This window comes from Oncorhynchus masou, chromosome 10 (genome assembly GCF_036934945.1).
Source record: "Oncorhynchus masou masou isolate Uvic2021 chromosome 10, UVic_Omas_1.1, whole genome shotgun sequence".
NCBI classification, from domain to species: Eukaryota; Metazoa; Chordata; class Actinopteri; order Salmoniformes; family Salmonidae; genus Oncorhynchus; species Oncorhynchus masou.
This window is the reverse complement of record NC_088221.1, coordinates 18,216,543-18,234,879: the sequence shown is the minus strand read 5'-3', so window position 1 is coordinate 18,234,879 and position 18,337 is coordinate 18,216,543. Positions and strand designations below refer to the sequence as shown.

The window sequence follows — 18,337 nt, the reverse complement described above, 5'->3', positions numbered from 1 at the left end:
CATATTGTATGCATCACAGACATGGGAGACAAGTGCAACAGACAATTGTCTCTTGTCTCATACAGTAGCTTAGCTGAGTGCCTCTGCGGATTTGACTAGAATAGGAGGGGGAACAAACCCGGGCCTGTAGCTCTGGGGCCTGGGGTAATTGCTGCATCCTCACAGCTTCAAAGACAACTTGTGCCCGGCTGGCCTGATAATGAGCTTTTGCCTTCTTTCACGCGTAATTAGTGGAGGTAGAGAGTTTACACAGGGAGACGTGGTGGTCAGAGTGTCTACTCGCAGCTGGGGTGTCTGACTGGCCTGTAACAAAGGCTCTGTGTCCATCAGTCCAGTCACAGTGTGGAGCTCCAGCTGTGAACAGGCAGGGCCAGGGACTTCTGCTTCACTGAGCTGTCTGGCCTCACTGTCCTGCACTGCCCTGGGCTAGCTAGCCAGACCAAGCCTTTCAGTATACATGACTATTCTTGTATGCACTGTATGTCTACTTGAGTCATTTTTGTGTTTCTGGAGTTATATCATCAAAACAGTTCAAAACGCTTACATAAAATATTCACTGTTTGTTTGTTTGTTTTGTTTTTCCCAACTACAGTCTTCAGTTGTTTGGTTGTTGCATCACAGGGAATAAGGACAGATGTGCGTCCCTATAAAATATGTATGTATTAGTTCAGGGGAAATGAAGATCAACATGGATTGCTTAACTTTTTTACGAACATCACTTTCATTTCTATGGCGCTTTAATAATTTATATTTGTCTGAAGGGTTTAGAACACGCCAAAACTCAGTTAGAAGAGTCTTCATTTCTCATTTCCTCATTTCATTCAATACCCCTGATAAAGATACCACAGATGCGTTATCCAGTACCTGCTATTTATTCCTCTAGTACATCAAGTAATCTCCAGTTTTCTTAAATTAGGAATGTGGAAAGACCACTCATTAATTTATATTCTGGGAAGGTTGACAACCCCCTATAGTTCAACCCTTTTCGAACCCTTCACTTCTCTGTCTCTCTGTCTCTCTCCTTTCTCTCTCTCTCTCTCTCTCTCTCTCTCTCTCTCTCTCTCTCTCCCTCCCATTCTCTAATTATGTACTACATGTCATCCCTACAGATAGCTGATCAGCTTCCTTGGATTTTGCTGACGACACCGCTTTGTTGTGCGTGAAGATGGAAACACTGGAGTCGGAGCTGACCTGCCCAATCTGTCTGGAGCTCTTCGAGGACCCACTGCTCTTGCCCTGCGCTCACAGCCTGTGTTTCAACTGTGCCCACCGCATCCTAGTCTCCCACTGCACCCCCAACGAGCCTGTGCAGTCCATCAGCGCCTTCCAGTGCCCAACCTGTCGCTATGTCATCACCCTCAGCCAGAGGGGCCTAGAAGGACTGAAGCGTAACGTCACTCTGCAGAACATCATTGACCGCTTTCAGAAGGCTTCCGTCAGCGGGCCCAACTCCCCCAGTGAGACTCGCCGCGAGAGGGCCGCCCTAGACAGCACGGTCATGACCTCCCCCAGCGAGAGGGTGCAGTGTCAGTTCTGTGAGCAGGACCCTCCCCAAGACGCCGTCAAGACCTGTGTCACCTGTGAGGTGTCCTACTGCGACGAATGCCTGAAGGCCACCCACCCCAATAAGAAGCCCTTCACTGGCCACCGTCTGATCGAGCCCATGCCGGACTGCCACCTCAGGGGACTCATGTGTCTGGAGCACGAGAACGAGAAGGTGAACATGTACTGTGTCACAGATGAACAGTTGATCTGTGCCTTGTGCAAACTGGTCGGTCGGCATCGGGACCACCAAGTAGCAGCACTCAGCGACCGCTACGAGAAACTGAAGGTAAGAGATGCTACTGTACAATACTGTGCACAGCTTCAGGAATGTCTGGGGAGCATCTGGGGAGTTAATGACTGAGTGTGAAGAGCTCATTGTGTACACATGGTGAGATTTAAAATCATATTTGATGAAAATCAAGTTTGAATTTGTAAGTATACAAGATCAACAAGATTGTGCCTGAATTGCGTGACACAAATATTGATCAATTTCAATATTTGACCATTCACTTTTTGTTTTGTGGAGATTCACCACACATTTTTCAGAGATTAGTTCATTTTTTCATTACTTACTATCTTACTATCAGCAGCTTTTCAAAAACACTAAAACGATGAGATTGTTATAGTGTGTTGTTTCCAGAATGTAATATTTTATTTGTGGCCGTATCATAAAAATCTGTGAACTACTGCAGTTTGAGAAGAAAAAAAACACATTGTTCAACATGTCATAGAGACATCGTGATGATGGAATTGTAAAATTATATTGGAGATTCACATTAAACTTGAGTCATTAACATTATACATATTATCCAATATTTCAATAAATAGTCGTTCCCCAAATGATATCCTCTTTTTTTTTATCATACTAGATATGTTTCCAAAGACTAAGTCTAATGGGTGACTAAGGAGTCATTGCTAGTGGTAACAGTGCAGTACAAGAGCACAATATACAATCAGGAAACCTCACTATTATATGATATGTATTATATATCTACAGATGTCTGGGCTCTTGATGTACGAAACCCTAAAAGAAAGTATTACAGAAATGGCTAATGGAAATCCCCATTCAGTCAGATTCCTCAATAGTACAACAGCATTCAACTAATGTGATTTATGTTCATATTTCAAAGAGCTTTGGGAACAAGGAGTGATCACACACTCTTTCTTCGACGGGCTTAAATGTAACATTTGCCACGTAATTCCAACCAATAACAAAATATTGCTTCCAGGGTTTCAGGTTAAGTGGAGCTAACCACTTTCCCTCCATGGTGCCATATTAATAAGCATCATGAGAGAGACTTTGTTAGCTGGAACACACAAAAAAAGGTGGCCACGCATTCCTTCCACTTAAGACTTGAATGAGCCCCTGTCAAAGCACTGAGATTTGGGCTTTGTGGGTTAGTATTTTGCCAACACACGCCGTGGGACACGATCATGGCTCCAGAAACCTCATGGGAGCAATGAATGCTTTATTACCAGGCAGAACCATGCAGCTGTGTGTTATAGTTAGCCTTTCACATGTCAATTGACCCTCACATTTGACAAGTTCTATCAAGTGATGCAGCAAGCAGGGCTGTGATGTTATCAGACCTCCACCTTTTACATTCTATATTGATCAACATGTAAACTGTTGAAATGTCTTCTCAGTTAAAGATGTCATTTTAGTATTTGCAATTCATCAAGTGGACGCTAAAACCCCTTTTTTTATAGTTACCATTTTCTACCGTCTTTTGTTTGTACAGTACAGTAGACATAGCCTATCTATTGTCATTTTATCACAGGCTATCGATGGCGTATACATTTAAAAATATATATATTTGCATAAGGCAGTGTTTAGTTAAGGCCTTTAGTAAATAAGAAGTCAGTGTAACAGTGTCGCAACTGAGGTGTCAAGTCTAGCGAAAAGGTTTCTAGGGATCACATGGCTTCCACTGCACGGCTCTGAAAGACCACAGGGCTTTTCACACACACACACACACATATATATATATATATATATATATATAACACTACTTGAGCATGAATCATAAAAAGGGGGTTTTGCATTACATGATACACACAAACTATTTTTGCTTGTCCTTTCATCAACAACAAAGAGAATGCCAATGGCGAATGTCAAGCTTGGTCCCAGACTCCCAGTGAAACTGAGATGTGGTAGTCTTAGATTGCAGTATAGCGATTGAGGTCAGAGCATCAGCCTTAACCAGTTTCTCCTTTGTTTGATCATGCTGTCATTGTGCAGAGAACTCCAGACTGCTATCTCAGTGAGAGGAGCGAACAGGAGGAAACAGATCAGGTGATATATACGGTATCTAAAGTATTACTTCGACTCTACATTCAGGGACAGGTCTACTAAGACTTTATAGCTGCTATTTTCAATGGGGAATAAAACCTACAGATTAGAGTATCAAATATGATGCAATATACAGTAGAAATTATATTAAGGTCAAATCTAGATCATTTCCGGGGCTCTCTTATTCCCCTCTGAAAATATCAGGAGCATATTTTGCACATGTGCAAATGCTCGGTAAACCTGACCTTTAGAATATAGTTCACATTTGATTGTGGATGGCTTCATGGCCTCTATGCGAGATCTGCATAGTTTATGTAATGAGTAGTGACATATCTATACATACAGTATATAGGTATGCACCATGGAACATAGTTTCACTTTTTGTGCCATCATACTGTTACATAAACACAAGAGAGAACACTATAACATTTTTACAGGATTTACATTACAAGGAAAATAACTGTCCCTAACTTCACTGTTGTACTGTATTTTACTGGTATTACTAAGAGTGGGCAGTGGCAGACTTGTGGTCAACTATAACCCATGTATGTCCAATATTACTTGCCAGGTGTAAGATTCTCTATCTAACTCACTGTAAAACTGTCAAATGTACAGTTAATTACTGGCCGCAATTTGCCAGTAAGTTACTGTAATTAATTTTACAGTACGCTACTGTAATCCATGTTACGGTAATCCAAACATGTTCACCAAAAATGTTACTGTAATCTAATTTACAGTACATTACTGAAATTGCCCATGCAGCGACATATTACCCAGTGTTCTTTGCAAGTTTGATCATTTAGTGGGTACTCTTGTCCATAGCAACTTACATCTAGGGCATTAAACCAAGGTTGATTTTTTTTTAAACACGTCACAGTCATAGCAAGTAAATGTGTATCTAACTGTTACTAAAAATGTTGTAGTTAAGGATACATTGGTCTTCAGAATAATTGTAATTACAACAAGACATCTTATTGTCTAGGTCATCTCTGAATAGTGCCAATACAATACTGAAATATTCACAGTAAATTCATGCCAGAGCAATGAAACACAGTACAATAAAGTAAAAGTGACTACAAACTAAGACAATTATTTCTACAGTATTTTACTGTAATTACAAGGAATTAGAGCAAGCAGTTGGCTGTATGTATTTGCATATTAAAGCATATTAATGAATACTAGGTGTTTCATGTCCTTTTGATCTGTTTTGCCCTGCACTCAACCTTTAACAATGTTAGACTTTCTGCCACTCTGATCTGTCTCCTATATCAGATTAAGTATTAGGTAACTACTACCACATATCAAATAAATTGGTACAGCACTTTCAGTAGCGGGTGCAACAAACATAGCCTCTTACAAGACACGCCTCAAAATATGTTAATGAGTGAGAAACAACAATACCATGCATCCACTAATGTTTAAAAGGCTTTTGATGCTCCAAAAATGCAATATGGTACTATATTCTGAATTACAGTAAATTACTGGCAGCAATTGTTCAGTAAGCTACTGTAGAGTTTCAGGACAAGATTTGTAGAAATCCAAAAATACAGTATATTACTGTATTCTGTGGGGGTACAGCATTCTCACTCACAGGTCCAACTAATATAGCCTCTTACAAGGCATGCTTTAAAATATGTAATGAACCAGAGACTCTTTCCCCCGCCCACATTTTCCCACAATGCAACATAATTAATATTTTTTTTTAAATAAGGTATTTTACTGTGCATTCTACAGTGTTTTACTGTTGAAATTACAGAAAGGTCTTTCAGTGTGCTGTAAAACAAATACAGTACTTTACTGTGAATTCTACGGTAATCTACTTTGTTTGAATTTATACAGTATTATACTGTTGATTAATACAGTAAGTTGCTGATCAAATTACAAAAACGGCTAGCAGTGTGCGTGGTCACATTTTTCACCACAAATCCTACAATATAGCTGATTAGAATGTCTGAGGCAGAAACAAATGGATGGACTTATCCTGAGCGTGGAAATTGTAATGTCACAACCACACTGGTCCTTACTTATCGTCATAGACCTTAATACCCTTGTGCATGATTACTTTTGGTCTGTTTCTATTCCCCCTGACCTGAGTACCAAGGTATTGTCATACTATCTCCCCAAGTCAGCGTACACAGTGAGGCTAGGATGACCTGGTCTTGGCTTCATTTGATGTTGTTGGAGCACTGTCCTATGGGCTCCATGTCTGTCACATGGGGCTATTGTCTTGATTTTGAAAAGTTTCATCTTTAACATAAAAGTGGTCACCCCGCTTCACCTTTTGAAGTTAAACCTATAAAATATAGAACAGCCAAAGTACAAAATAATCCTATCTAAATAAATAATGTTAAACAGAGAGTTTTTTATGAAAAGGACAAGACATTTTTGAACATGGAGATGCAGCCATAGGCCTCAATGCAAAAAGAAACCTACATGTGTTGCAAAATGAATTACACTTAGCAGGCCCTATTTCTTATTTTCACAAGTCTTGACGAGCTAGACTACAGTATGCTGATGGTCCTCTGCCAAGTCCCATCATTGCCCTATTTGGTTACATCCCAGATTGCACATGCACTGTAGCACTCTCCGACTAACATAGGAGGAACACAAATCAAAGGCTTAGCAGTAGTACTTAGATACCTGTACATGTCTGAAATCTCTTATGTTACCTTAGGATGAATGCAGACAGAGAGGTGAGAAAGAGAGGGTAAGGAGGTTAAAATACATTTTCCCTTTTATATAATGAGACTGATCGTTATTGGTTATGGTACTGTAGATTTTCCAGTAGTTTTACATTTTGCCCTCACTTGCATCTGACATATTTTTCATATTTTCATTGAAAGATTCTCAACTTCATTTCCGCTACTATAATGATTCATTGCACAACTTTTTGCCTCAACCATAGAACATGTTAATACAGTTCCCTGCAATGGAGTTCTGTTTTCCTGAAGTAATCCAGACGTGATGAGAGAAGAATAGCTGCTTCCTCCGGATGAGGAATGCTTTTGGTCCCACACCTTTCTTTGGCTTGCTCAGTCTCTCTTCCTTTCTGACAAAAACCGGACAGGTCAAACCACTGTCGATGTTTGGAAACTGTCCTGACAACTTTTCCATAGTTTTACCGCCTGATCTAAGGACGGTGAATGCTTTGATTGTGTCGATTGTAAAAAGGCAGGCAACAGCCTGGTTTATTATTTCAAACTCTGTTAATATATTATAAAATGGTGCATTTCTTGGGAAGAGTGAATTCACATGCAAAACAATGAAATTCACCATGTAGATGACTTACCAGTGGCCACGATCAAAAACTGTGCATCAACCCTCAAAAGGCTAAAGGAGGCCACGTCCACCTAAAATGAGTAACAGAGAGAGATGGAGTTGGCAGAGTGGGTTATCTAGTCTCCAGCATGGGCCTGCTGTCTCTCCTCTCAGAGTTGTTCTGGGAGCTTCTGCAGGGATCCAAATCCTCTCAGATTAATGGCACAGGATAAATCATCTCTGAGAGGAAGTGGATGCTTTATCTCCTGTTGGGAGTTGAAATGCCAACTGGCATGTCACCCTAACTGTCAAACGTTTATGGAAGAGAGACAGGAGAGCGAGGGAAATACCCTATTTACATAAAGCAATGTTGTTTTGGCCTGGCAACAGAGTGTTAACCCACCAAGAGGCATATCATTCATTACTATACCCTCTATGAAGTCTTTTGTTTTCACACTATGTAAACTTTCTTCACCAAAGCAATTATTTCAAGTGCATTATACAACTATACAGGCAAACATACAAATTAACACACTGCTGTATATAATTGCCTTTTTCGGTAGATTCAATTATTATAACACATCCATTCATACTTTAGGAACTGCATTGGAGCATTTTTAATTGCGTTGTAGTGTGTGGGTTGTTGTTCTGGTGAGGCTACTTCAGCTTGCTCAGCTGTTATCTAGCCAGGGCTCTCCGGGTCGGTCCCCTTCACCTTCCATCCACAACAGCACAGAGCTATTCTAATGGTTTCATCACCTCTGCTTGAATATAAATAAATAATCTTGGTGAGAGCAGTAAAAAAAAAAAGAATATGCTATTTTTGTACACACTGACGGCTGACGCACAGACCCTTATGAAATCGCAATGCGAAAAGGCCGACCTGAGAGAGCTTTCCCCACCATTAGCTAAACAGTGACTTCTCAGACACCTTCAGATCTCCAGAGTTCTATGCTCTCTGTTCACTCAATTCTTTAAACTTTTCATCATACAGCACAGATGTAGGATCTTAATTTGAGCCAGTTTACTACAACATGAAATGTGAATTATTATGTGGATTATAATTAATGGACATTTTTGTAGGAGATGATACATTATTTCCTAAGGGAAAATCAAATCTGAAATTTCAAAGTGGAAATTACAAACCTTAAATATACTACAAGTAAAAAATGTCCTGCATTGCAGGAAAGTTCTCCTGCAACAGGCTGATCAAATTAAGATCATACATCTGGGCTTGTACTTAATATGATATAAAAAATAGTATTTCAACAAGTTGTTAATTTCAATTGACTGTTATCTAGAGGGCAACATAATGGTACAGCACTCCATTTTTGTATTCTCTTACTGTGTTTATTCAGTGAAGTAGGCTCATGATGTTATCTATAGACCCATACACACGTAACAATTCTCCTGGAGCATAATCACAGTATTAAACTCATCCAGGATTATATACCGTTAACAAATAACCCTCTCAGACATCTAACCAATGCTCTTGTGTCCTCCTTACGCCTCACTGCATAAACCCTGTGGCAAGACAATGTAATCCTTCATGGAGAAGAGTAATACATTGCAATCTAAACCATTGTGCCAGACAATTATACAACGTAAAGAACCTTCTGGATGCATAACAGCCAAAGAGAACTTCCCAAATATTCACCTAGCCATAGAGCAGAGCTGTAGATGTACAGCTCTGCCGTAGATCGTCAAGCTGTGAGAGAGTTTGATCTGAGCCATCGGTGGGTGATTAATGCATGCGTGGTTTAGTTGACTAAATCTCTGGCAGATGCTCTTCTTGTCCCTCTCAACTTTGGGAGCTTAGTGAGCAGGCAGAAAGATGGGAACTCTGGCACTGGGGCTAGCTCAGAGGTTACTGACTGACTGATCACACACCAAATAGTACACAACCAGACCCTATGCAGGGATTCTCTGTTAGCTTATCATCTTCCACCAGTGGACAGACATGGTTGTGATTTTGTCTTCCCCTGTTCTTTCTAAATGGTGTGAACTGTGTACAGTTTGCTAGAGGAATATTATTTTCAGTTACATACTCTGTTGTTCATAGTTTTGTTCTATTCTTTTTTTTCCACAGCAAGCCTTGGACTCTAACCTCAGCAATCTAATCAAGAGGAACAATGAGTTGGAAACTATGATGGGCAAGTTGATTCAGACTTGCCAACATGTGGAGGTAAGGATGTTTATCTATTTCCCTATTAGGCTATGTGGCACATCTCCCAGTTTCTGTGTCATTTCTAATGTTTGATTATTTGATGATATGATTTGTTGATTTCTTCCTTGTGAGTATTGTAAAATTTAACCCATTACGTGCCAGAATAGATACAGTGGTTGCTGACATAAAGTGCATAGAAAAGGAAAAGGAATATCTCTGATTGGTTTAAGAAAAGAAATTGCCTCAAACCTCAATATTGTCGTTTAGCATTCAAGCACACCAGATTCTGTGAAATGCAAAACTTTGCAATTCGGCGAACATGTTAGAAAACTGTGACATATCGAGAGCTTGGGACTATAAGGTTGTATCTGCAAAAAGCTCTAAAGTTCCGAACACTCACTGGTTTAAATGGTGTCAGCACTTTTTATCTAGTATTCTTTTGAAATTAACAACATGAATTGGGGTATCTAGAGCACTATATAGGTAGAGTACATTGAATAGAATAAGGTATGTCAATTACTCAAGTTTAACAAAAATGCAGATAGAACCTTATAGTCCCAAGCTCTCGGTGTAATATAATGTTATCTCACGGACACAGTTACTGAGATGAATATGTTCACTGGGTATACAATAAAGTGGAAATGCCAGTAAATCTAATCGTATAAAGTAGGATATAGGCTAATCTTACTGTAGCTTATAAACATTGCAATATTGCCAAGCGTGCGTTAATGTCTGTGTGTATGTGCATGGTAAAGGGTTATTTGGGGAATAGAATGATAGAACACAGCAAAAAAAACGTTTGTGCATGAACCAATTGAGGACGAAAATAACACTGATGACACAACGTGCCCACAGAGAGATGAGAGACTGGGCCATGTAGCAGCTCTGGCTGTATTTAGGAACACAGAACTACTGCTGCAATGACTATGCTACGCTGATTCTCACCTGCGGCACTGTGCTATCCAGTGTGTGATGACTGTATTGTGTAGATCTAATCTGGGAAACCCTAGGTAGATCTTCTGCCTCAAGTGGACTGTTATATCATACGAGCCAGAGGGACTTTGTTACTGTATATGAACATTATTGTATTCTAACAATGAATATTTGTAAATGTTTGATTGTACTATATTTTATCCTATATCAGGCCAAAGCCACCGCAATGAATAACCATCAACTACCACATTCATATATTTGACCATCCCTGTTCTAATCTCTTCCCAAGTGCAACGCATCAAGACAAGAGAACAAACTCCTTGAAGAATGTGACCTCCTGATCGACATCATACAGCAGAGAAGGCAGATGATAGCCACCAAGATAAAGGAGGGCAAGGTAATTTCTGAGGCGTTAGTATGTTTTGATGGTTACTGAGGAGTGCAGATGGGTCAGGCTGCCTATCCCTTGGGAGATGCTCAGTCTTGCTCTTCATCCTCCTCGTGCCCCCAAGGTTGAACTTTCTGTTAAGGCTGAGGATGTACACTCTCACACAATCTCAAAAACAACGGCCATCATTATCATATTTCCCAGCATGCTAATTGCAGGTTGTTTTTAGAACTGTCTGTTTCAATATGTGTGTCTTTGCATGCAAATTGATTGATTGATCTTATGCTACACAAAGATACATAACATACATAACGAAAGAATACAATCTGTTAGTAGTTTGATTTATTTCACCGGTTACTGAGTTGTTCCCGTTGGGATAGTTTAGGTAGTAACATTTATAAAATGTTTCCTACCTTGGCAGTCATTCTAAATGCAGGTAGCAGATGATTAAAAGTTCACATTTTTGGATATCCTTACTCTGGCTGGATTCCAATAGAAATTACATATCACTTTGCAAGCCACCATAATGGAACTGCAAACCAGGAGATTCAGACCACTGTGTTTGGGTAAAACTACACATTCAACATACGCCTGCCTCAAAAGGGTTCTTCAATTGTCCCCATGGGATAACCCTTTTGGGTTCCAGGTCAAACCCTCTGTGAAAAGGGTTCTACCTGGAACCCAAAAGGGGTTTTCATATGATTCTCCTATGGCAGGTCGTGTCAAGTTCATTCCATGGAGGGCCTAGTGTCTGTTGGTTTTTGTTTTTTTCCTTTCAAGTAAGACCTAGACAACCAGGTGAGGGAGATCCTTACCAATGAATGACCTTCATTTATCAATCAAGTACAAGGGGGGAGTGAAAAGCCGCGGACACTCAGCCCTCCATGGAATGAGTTTGACCTCGTGTCTTATGGGGACAGCCGATTAAGTACAAATAACAAGGGTCCAATTATGCCCCCATTCTAAAGGTACATAGGATATACTATACCTTACACTTACAGGATACCACTACAGTGACAAGTGTTTCTACCCCTTTAAAAAAACGAATCGAACCCTTTATTTCTGAGAGTGTACGTTGTTACCATACCGTAAGTCTCTGCTCGAGATGCACAGCTTTCACTGACTTTATAGCCTACCTCAAGAGACAAACATCAACCAGAGTAGGCTTCTTTGTTAGAATGCATGATTTAATTTCCTCTGGAATTCAGATTTGATGAAAAAGTGTTGTCAGTTCAGTGCTGTGTGACTGATCCAGCTGTAATAGCTTGGTTGTGTACGTGCAATACAGTATGTATCCTGTAGTATGCTTACTAACAGTAAGGGAGTATTGTTGGCACAGCATTTAGGAAACTTTAACAAATCCACTCTGCTCCTTTAGTGGTTTCCATCCCTTTCCCCCAATATTGGGGGAACGGCATCTCAGTGCCAGAGGCGTCACTACAGACCCTGGTTCGATTCCAGGCTGTATCACAACCGGCTGTGATTGGGAGTCCCATAGGGCGGCTTTTTGGCCCAGCGTCGTTAGGGTTTGGCCGGGGTAGGCCGTCATTGTAAATATGAATTTGTCCTTAACTGACTTGCTTAGTTAAATAAAGGTTAGATAAAAAAATTAAATAAGTGTCATTAGCGAGGGATTGAGGGGCTCGGAGGGATGGCTCTGGCATGCTGTGCCATGTTCAGAGCCACATCACACCTGTTTCCTGTGATCCCTCTGAGGAGCACTGCTTCCTTCCTCGCCCTGTGCCTCATGTCACAGTCAGGAGTCAGAGGCTGCTTTCTGCTCCCTGCCGATGGACGGAGGGGGCAAGCAGCCATACTCCCAGAGGGGAGGATGTAATGGCTCTGTTACCTTGGTGATGTTATGGAGGATGTAGATTCTCCTCATGCCATCCTCGAAGTGTGTCTCTTATAATGATTTAAGCAGATGTGATGAAATAAAAGCATGTTTTGAATTTGAGAAAATGGTGATATGTTTACGTACAAATTAATTACCTCTTGATTGTGACCGTTAAAGAAGGAACTGTCAACTCAATTGAACCTGGAGCCTTGGTAGTCCTTCAGTTTCTGAAGCCGCAGTAGCCTGAGAAGTAGGTTTGTAGACTTGATACTGCAGGTCTACTGTACCTGCCTCTGCACCAGTGAATTCAATAATCCATTGTTTCTTTTCAGGCTATACGGCTGCGAAAGCTAGCCCAGCAGATCGCCAGCTGCAAGCAGATAATTGAGAGATCGTCGTCCCTCATCACTCAAGCTGATCACACCCTCAAGGAGACAGACCATGCCCGCTTCCTGCAAACAGCCAAAAGCATCTGTGAAAGGTGAGCTATCAAGTCAACCGATTGTGGTGATGACGTTCCAAACCCCAACTGACTGAGAGTCACAGGTTGTAATAAGAGAAATGTCACGTGAATCCTGTATCTTTGGGTTTCAGAGTGTCCATGGCAACAGCATCCTCTCAGATCCTGATACCAGAGATCAACCTAAATGACACCTTTGATACGTTTGCGTTGGACTTCACAAGGGAAAAGAAAATGCTGGAAAGCTTGGATTACCTCACAGGTGAACGCAATTCCCGAACATGATCCTTGATGTTAAGGGTATTAAGAACATATCTATAACTCCAATCTGAAATAGGAGATTATGGTATAGTGCAATCCCTGTTTATCTATTTCTTTAACAGTCGAAAACAGCTACACTATATTTGTATTTGTAATTATTATCGATCCCCATTAGCTACTCCAAGGCAGTAGCTACTCTTCCTGGGGTCCAGCAAAATTAAGGCAGTTATACCATTTTGAAAACATTACAATACCATTCAGAACAGATTTCACAACACATTAAGTGTGTGCCCTCAGGCCACTACTCTACTACCACGTATCTACAACACAAAATCGCTGTGAATATGTGTGTATAATGTGTATGTTCTCGTGTGTGTGTGTGTGTGTGTGCGTGTGCGTGTGCGTGTGCGTGTGCGTGTGTGTGTGCGTGTGCGTGTGCGTGTGTGTGTGTGTAGCATCCCATGTCAGAAGCTATGTGGCATGTACAGTGGTTTTGACTGGGTAATCCCCCTGGTGCTTTGTTGACTGCTTCCTGAGGGCAACGAAATGCTCACGAGTTTGGAAGTTACAGTTTGAGGTTTGTTTACAGTTGAATGAAATGGCTTTTGACTGTTCTGGCTTTTAGGACATTCTCAGCAGGGTGTCGTGTCCTCTGTCCTGTATTGAGGCAGTGGGTTGTAAGCTCAAGGAGCAGCAACTTTACCACCTGAATCGGCAGGTAGCCTAGTGGGTCGAGCATTGGGCCAGTAACCGAAAAGTTGGTGGATCGAATCCCCGAGCTGGCAAAGTCTGTCGTTCTGCCCTGAACAATGCAGTTAATCCACTGTTCCTCGGCCGTCATTGTAAATAAGAATTCATTCTTCACTGACTTGCCTCGTTAAGTAAAAAAGAAGGAAAAAACTCAAAGTAAAAGTCACTTGCAAGCGTGGGCTTGGTTGTATTTACCTAAGATCTCCAATCCCCTGCACATAACACGTTGGACATAAGAAAATACACTGATACACTGTACTCTTCTGTGTGTTATGACAACTGTCCATCACTGTTGTCATTAAATGACACATACCAGGAACTGACGTGAATAAAAGTAACTTTATTTTTCTATTTGCAGCACCAAATCCCCCAATAATCCGGGCGGAATTATGTACGGCATCGAACGACACCATCACTGTTCACTGGACGTCTGATGACGAGTTCTGTGTGGTCTCCTATGAGCTTCAGTATGCCATCTTCACCGGACAAGCCAATGTTGTCAGTAAGTATACAATTCTTGTCTAGATGCCCTCAGTACAGTATGTTGGGTGTGTCTGTACAGTACGTCTGTTGTAGTACAACATTTAAATCATGAAAGGTAGGCTATCTGAGAGCAATCATACATAGAAAGCCTCTTATTGTATTTGGCTTCTGGGTCTTCATTGCACCATCCTGATCAAATAAATAATGTGTCATTTCAGCAAGGGGGCAACAACCATTTCATTGTGTGGATAATAAGATATCAGACATCTCTGCTCTGCATCTCTCTGGCACAAGAGAGTATACAGGCAGATTATGGGCTGAATTTTTCCCTGTGGCTCATGTAAGTGACAGACTGTTAGAATAGATCACCCTAACAGGGTTACAGCATGCTGAATCAAGCAATTGGCCCTCTTCTGCCCCAGTGCCTGTTCATACTACAGTGAATAGGTAATGTTATTGTTTGATTTAATGACAACAATTGGAGAAGGATTCATTGGAGGTGTTCTTATCTCAACAAATATATTTCACATTGTGTGTTTTTTACAATCCGGTGGTTGTTGTTTTTTTCTCTCTACTGCCGTTAACTGATTGTCTTTGTCTGTGGTCTAGGTTTGTGTAACTCGGCTGATAGCTGGATGATTGTGCCCAACATCAAGCAGAACCACTACACGGTGCATGGACTCCAGTGTGGCACCAAGTACATGTTCATCGTCAAGGCCATCAATCAGGCAGGGAGTCGCAGCAGTGAGCCTTGGAAACTCAAGACCAACAGTATGTTTGCGTTTTGAATAGCTGCACCATGCTGATATCATTAAGCATCTTTGGAGATTTGATATATGGAGATAGCATATTTACCATTGTTTACTGTTAATCTATTAATGGTCAATTCACAGGTCAACCATTCAAGTTGGACCCAAAGTCTGCTCACAAGAAGCTGAAGGTCTCCCATGACAACCTGACAGTGGAGCGAGACGAGACGTTGTCCAAGAAGAGCCACACTCAGGACCGCTTCACCAGCCAGGGCAGCTACGGCGTCACAGGGAATGTGTACATCGACAGCGGGCGCCACTACTGGGAGGCCTTGATAGGAGGGAGCACATGGTAAGGATATGAACCTGTGGTGTTTAAAGTACATCAGACTAGAACATTTGGAGAGACAAATGTGTGTGAGAATCAGATTGGGAAATCCAATCATGGTCTCTGTTACACTATAGTAAACGCAATCTTAAAATCTAAAATCTCTAGGACGTTAGGCCTATCATTTCCCATCGGTGCAATTTGACCACTACCAGAAAATGAGCCATCAACATTCAATATTCTATTTTTCTATCTTTATCAGGTTTGCTGTGGGCGTTGCTTACAAGTCAGCACCGAAACATGAGTGGATCGGCAAGAACTCTGCCTCGTGGGTACTGTCTCGCTGCAACACCTCCTGGGTAGTACGTCACAACAGCAAGGAGATGCCCATCGAACCGTCCCCCCACCTGCGTCGCGTGGGGGTGTTGCTGGACTACGATGCTGGCTCCCTGGCCTTCTACGACGGCGCCGGCTCACAGCACCTGTACACGTTCGACATCGCCTTCGCTCAGCCAGTCTGTCCCGTGTTCAACGTGTGGAACAAGTGTCTGACCGTCCTCACAGGGCTGCCCATCCCAGACCACCTAGAGGGAACAGACTGCCGGGATTAACAGTCCAGCTAATAGAACACAGAGACACAGAGGGAGCAGAACAAACTGACTACAGCCTCACCTGGCTGCCTTTTTGTCACATCACCAATGCTGTATAAAACAGAATAAAGCCACGGTCACAGATATCTCTAATCATGCTCTTACTAGAACTAAATTAATTTCTTGAATTATTTATGGAAACCATTTATTGGATTGTATTTCTTGCTTTGCACATTAATGTACACTACTATATGGTATGCGTGTTGCGTTTTGGGGTGCGCTGAGAGAAGGAGATGGATATAACGTTTTGAAATTCAGTCAAACGTATTTTCATGCAGCTCTGAGAATAGTTGATTTCCTTCTTACAAATGTAGAAGGTTGTTTCCGTCTTTCCGTGTGTCCATCGTTGGCAGCGTGTTGATGAACGGTTCGTGTGCAACCTGTTGATTTTGACACGGCATCACAGCAGCAGTACCACGGATTACTTCATAAAGCAGTCGTAACAGGGTTAGTCATCTACACCTGTTCTGTTTCATGCAGGTGTACCAAGATCCTCTCTACAATTAGAGTTATAATAAGCATGTTAAGAGTTATTTTAAGAGTTCTTCTTAGGGTGATTTAGTGCACTGACAACTCGACTATGATTGACAAATTAACCGAGACAATTCTTTATCTTCTCTTTGTTGAAAACCACTATGATGTTAAAAAGCTTACTATTGCTGAAAATGTACATTTGAAATAGAAGCCATTTTAAGTTACATTTCGACACAGAAATAACTTATAGAGTCGATTGAAACACCACCGCGTCACATGGTGATGGAATTTTGAATATTGAATAGCTCCTTATGTGTTTCTGCTAAAGACCAGAGAGGTGAAGCGAGAGGGATAACTGGACGTTTTATTTATTTTTTGCTCACCAAGCACAGGAGTTTTTTGTCTGGTCAAATAAAGTGTCGAATTTGGTTTTGAAAAATGCGCTTATTTGCTACTTGTGGCTTATTTGATTGAATATAACTTTCAGAATAATTAGGTTGTTACGTGTGTACTGATATAAGTAGGACATGCAGGCCACTTCGAGAAAAAACATTTTATATTGGAGTTGTACATGGTCGTCACTAGTTACCGCAGCCACAAAGTTTTTTAATGATTTATTTGATGATATATACTGTAATTTCGACTTTGTGTATGTGGTAGTTAGTTGAAAACATTGTGCCTGTTCACACGCGTCCTAAAATTCTAAATCAAATGGCTAAATTATACATTTTATGACCAATTCCATATGTTAGCTTAGTAGATATTGCGATCTAATGGGCTTAGACCTACAGGGAGTTACTTGTAATTAAATGCACCATGTGCAATCTCTGTAAATACCTTGCTGTTTTCTTCTCACATATTGGCTCTGTATGTTCACATACATTTGGTATTTGAACAATTGGACTTTTTCTGATGCCTGCATCATTATTTTCACACTAGTATACATTCTTTGTTAAAAATGTAATAAAGTGACATCAACACACTTTTCACGTCGTGAATTTGTAATAAAACATCTCAATTGTAATGATGACGCTTTTTCATTGTCTGATACCTAATCTTAATAGTCATTTTAATTGAATTCAGATACCCCTGTAGGTGAAACAAAGAGAACCACCTCATGTGTTTTACCTTTGATTAAATTCACTGACTATAATGTCTCATTAATGTCGCACTGTATCATTTATTAACCCACTTTTTAAAAGTGTGTCACTATTATTCTAAAGAACTCCCCAGCACTGTACAACAATGATTAAGCTGTGATGAGATTCCTTCTGACATCTCTTTTCATGCTCAAGTAACATGGCTTTAAGGCCACTGGACCCCAATCCTTTAAACTAAAGTAGACTAGAACATATCTGAAATGTACCGTGACCTCACTATCGGACACCCTTGACACATGGATCATGACGTAGCTCGAGTGCACGGACATCGCCTGGCTAGAATGATGTCACAGAGACCTTCGTAGTTTGAGTGGAGGCATCTGTAAATATTTGTGTACAAAAAAACACGAGTGTTTTGTTTGAGCTTGAGTTTATTTTATTTTTACAGGGACAGTGTGTCACGGTTTTCTGTAGGTGAAAGAGAGTCAGACCAAAATGCGGCGTGGCTATTACGATCCATGTTTAATAAAACAGAAGTAAACACGAATCAAATACAAAACAAACAAACGCAACAAGAAAACCGAAACAGCCTAATACTGGTGCAAACTAGCACACGACAGACATAAGGACAATAAGGACACGAAAAGGAACAATCACCCAC

At 40.9% G+C, this 18,337-nt stretch overlaps 1 protein-coding gene across 5 annotated transcripts in view; it reads left to right on the top strand.

The window, feature by feature from the left end:
- Positions 1 to 17,558, top strand: part of LOC135547269 (E3 ubiquitin-protein ligase Midline-1) — a 60,623-nt gene extending 43,065 nt beyond the window's left edge. For 3 of the 5 annotated variants that reach the window (XM_064976089.1, XM_064976087.1, XM_064976088.1), the window contains exons 2-11: positions 1,110 to 1,831; positions 3,788 to 3,853; positions 9,186 to 9,281; positions 10,486 to 10,593; positions 12,754 to 12,902; positions 13,016 to 13,143; positions 14,251 to 14,394; positions 14,985 to 15,146; positions 15,269 to 15,476; positions 15,715 to 17,558. In XM_064976089.1, coding sequence (XP_064832161.1) covers positions 1,166 to 1,831; positions 3,788 to 3,853; positions 9,186 to 9,281; positions 10,486 to 10,593; positions 12,754 to 12,902; positions 13,016 to 13,143; positions 14,251 to 14,394; positions 14,985 to 15,146; positions 15,269 to 15,476; positions 15,715 to 16,063 — 2,076 coding nt within the window. In that variant the 5' untranslated portion in view covers positions 1,110 to 1,165 and the 3' untranslated portion in view covers positions 16,064 to 17,558. The remainder of the gene's footprint in view (positions 1 to 1,109; positions 1,832 to 3,787; positions 3,854 to 9,185; positions 9,282 to 10,485; positions 10,594 to 12,753; positions 12,903 to 13,015; positions 13,144 to 14,250; positions 14,395 to 14,984; positions 15,147 to 15,268; positions 15,477 to 15,714) is intronic. The other 2 variants (XM_064976090.1, XM_064976091.1) reach the window with 2 other exon arrangements.
- The last annotated feature ends 779 nt before the right edge of the window (positions 17,559 to 18,337 follow it).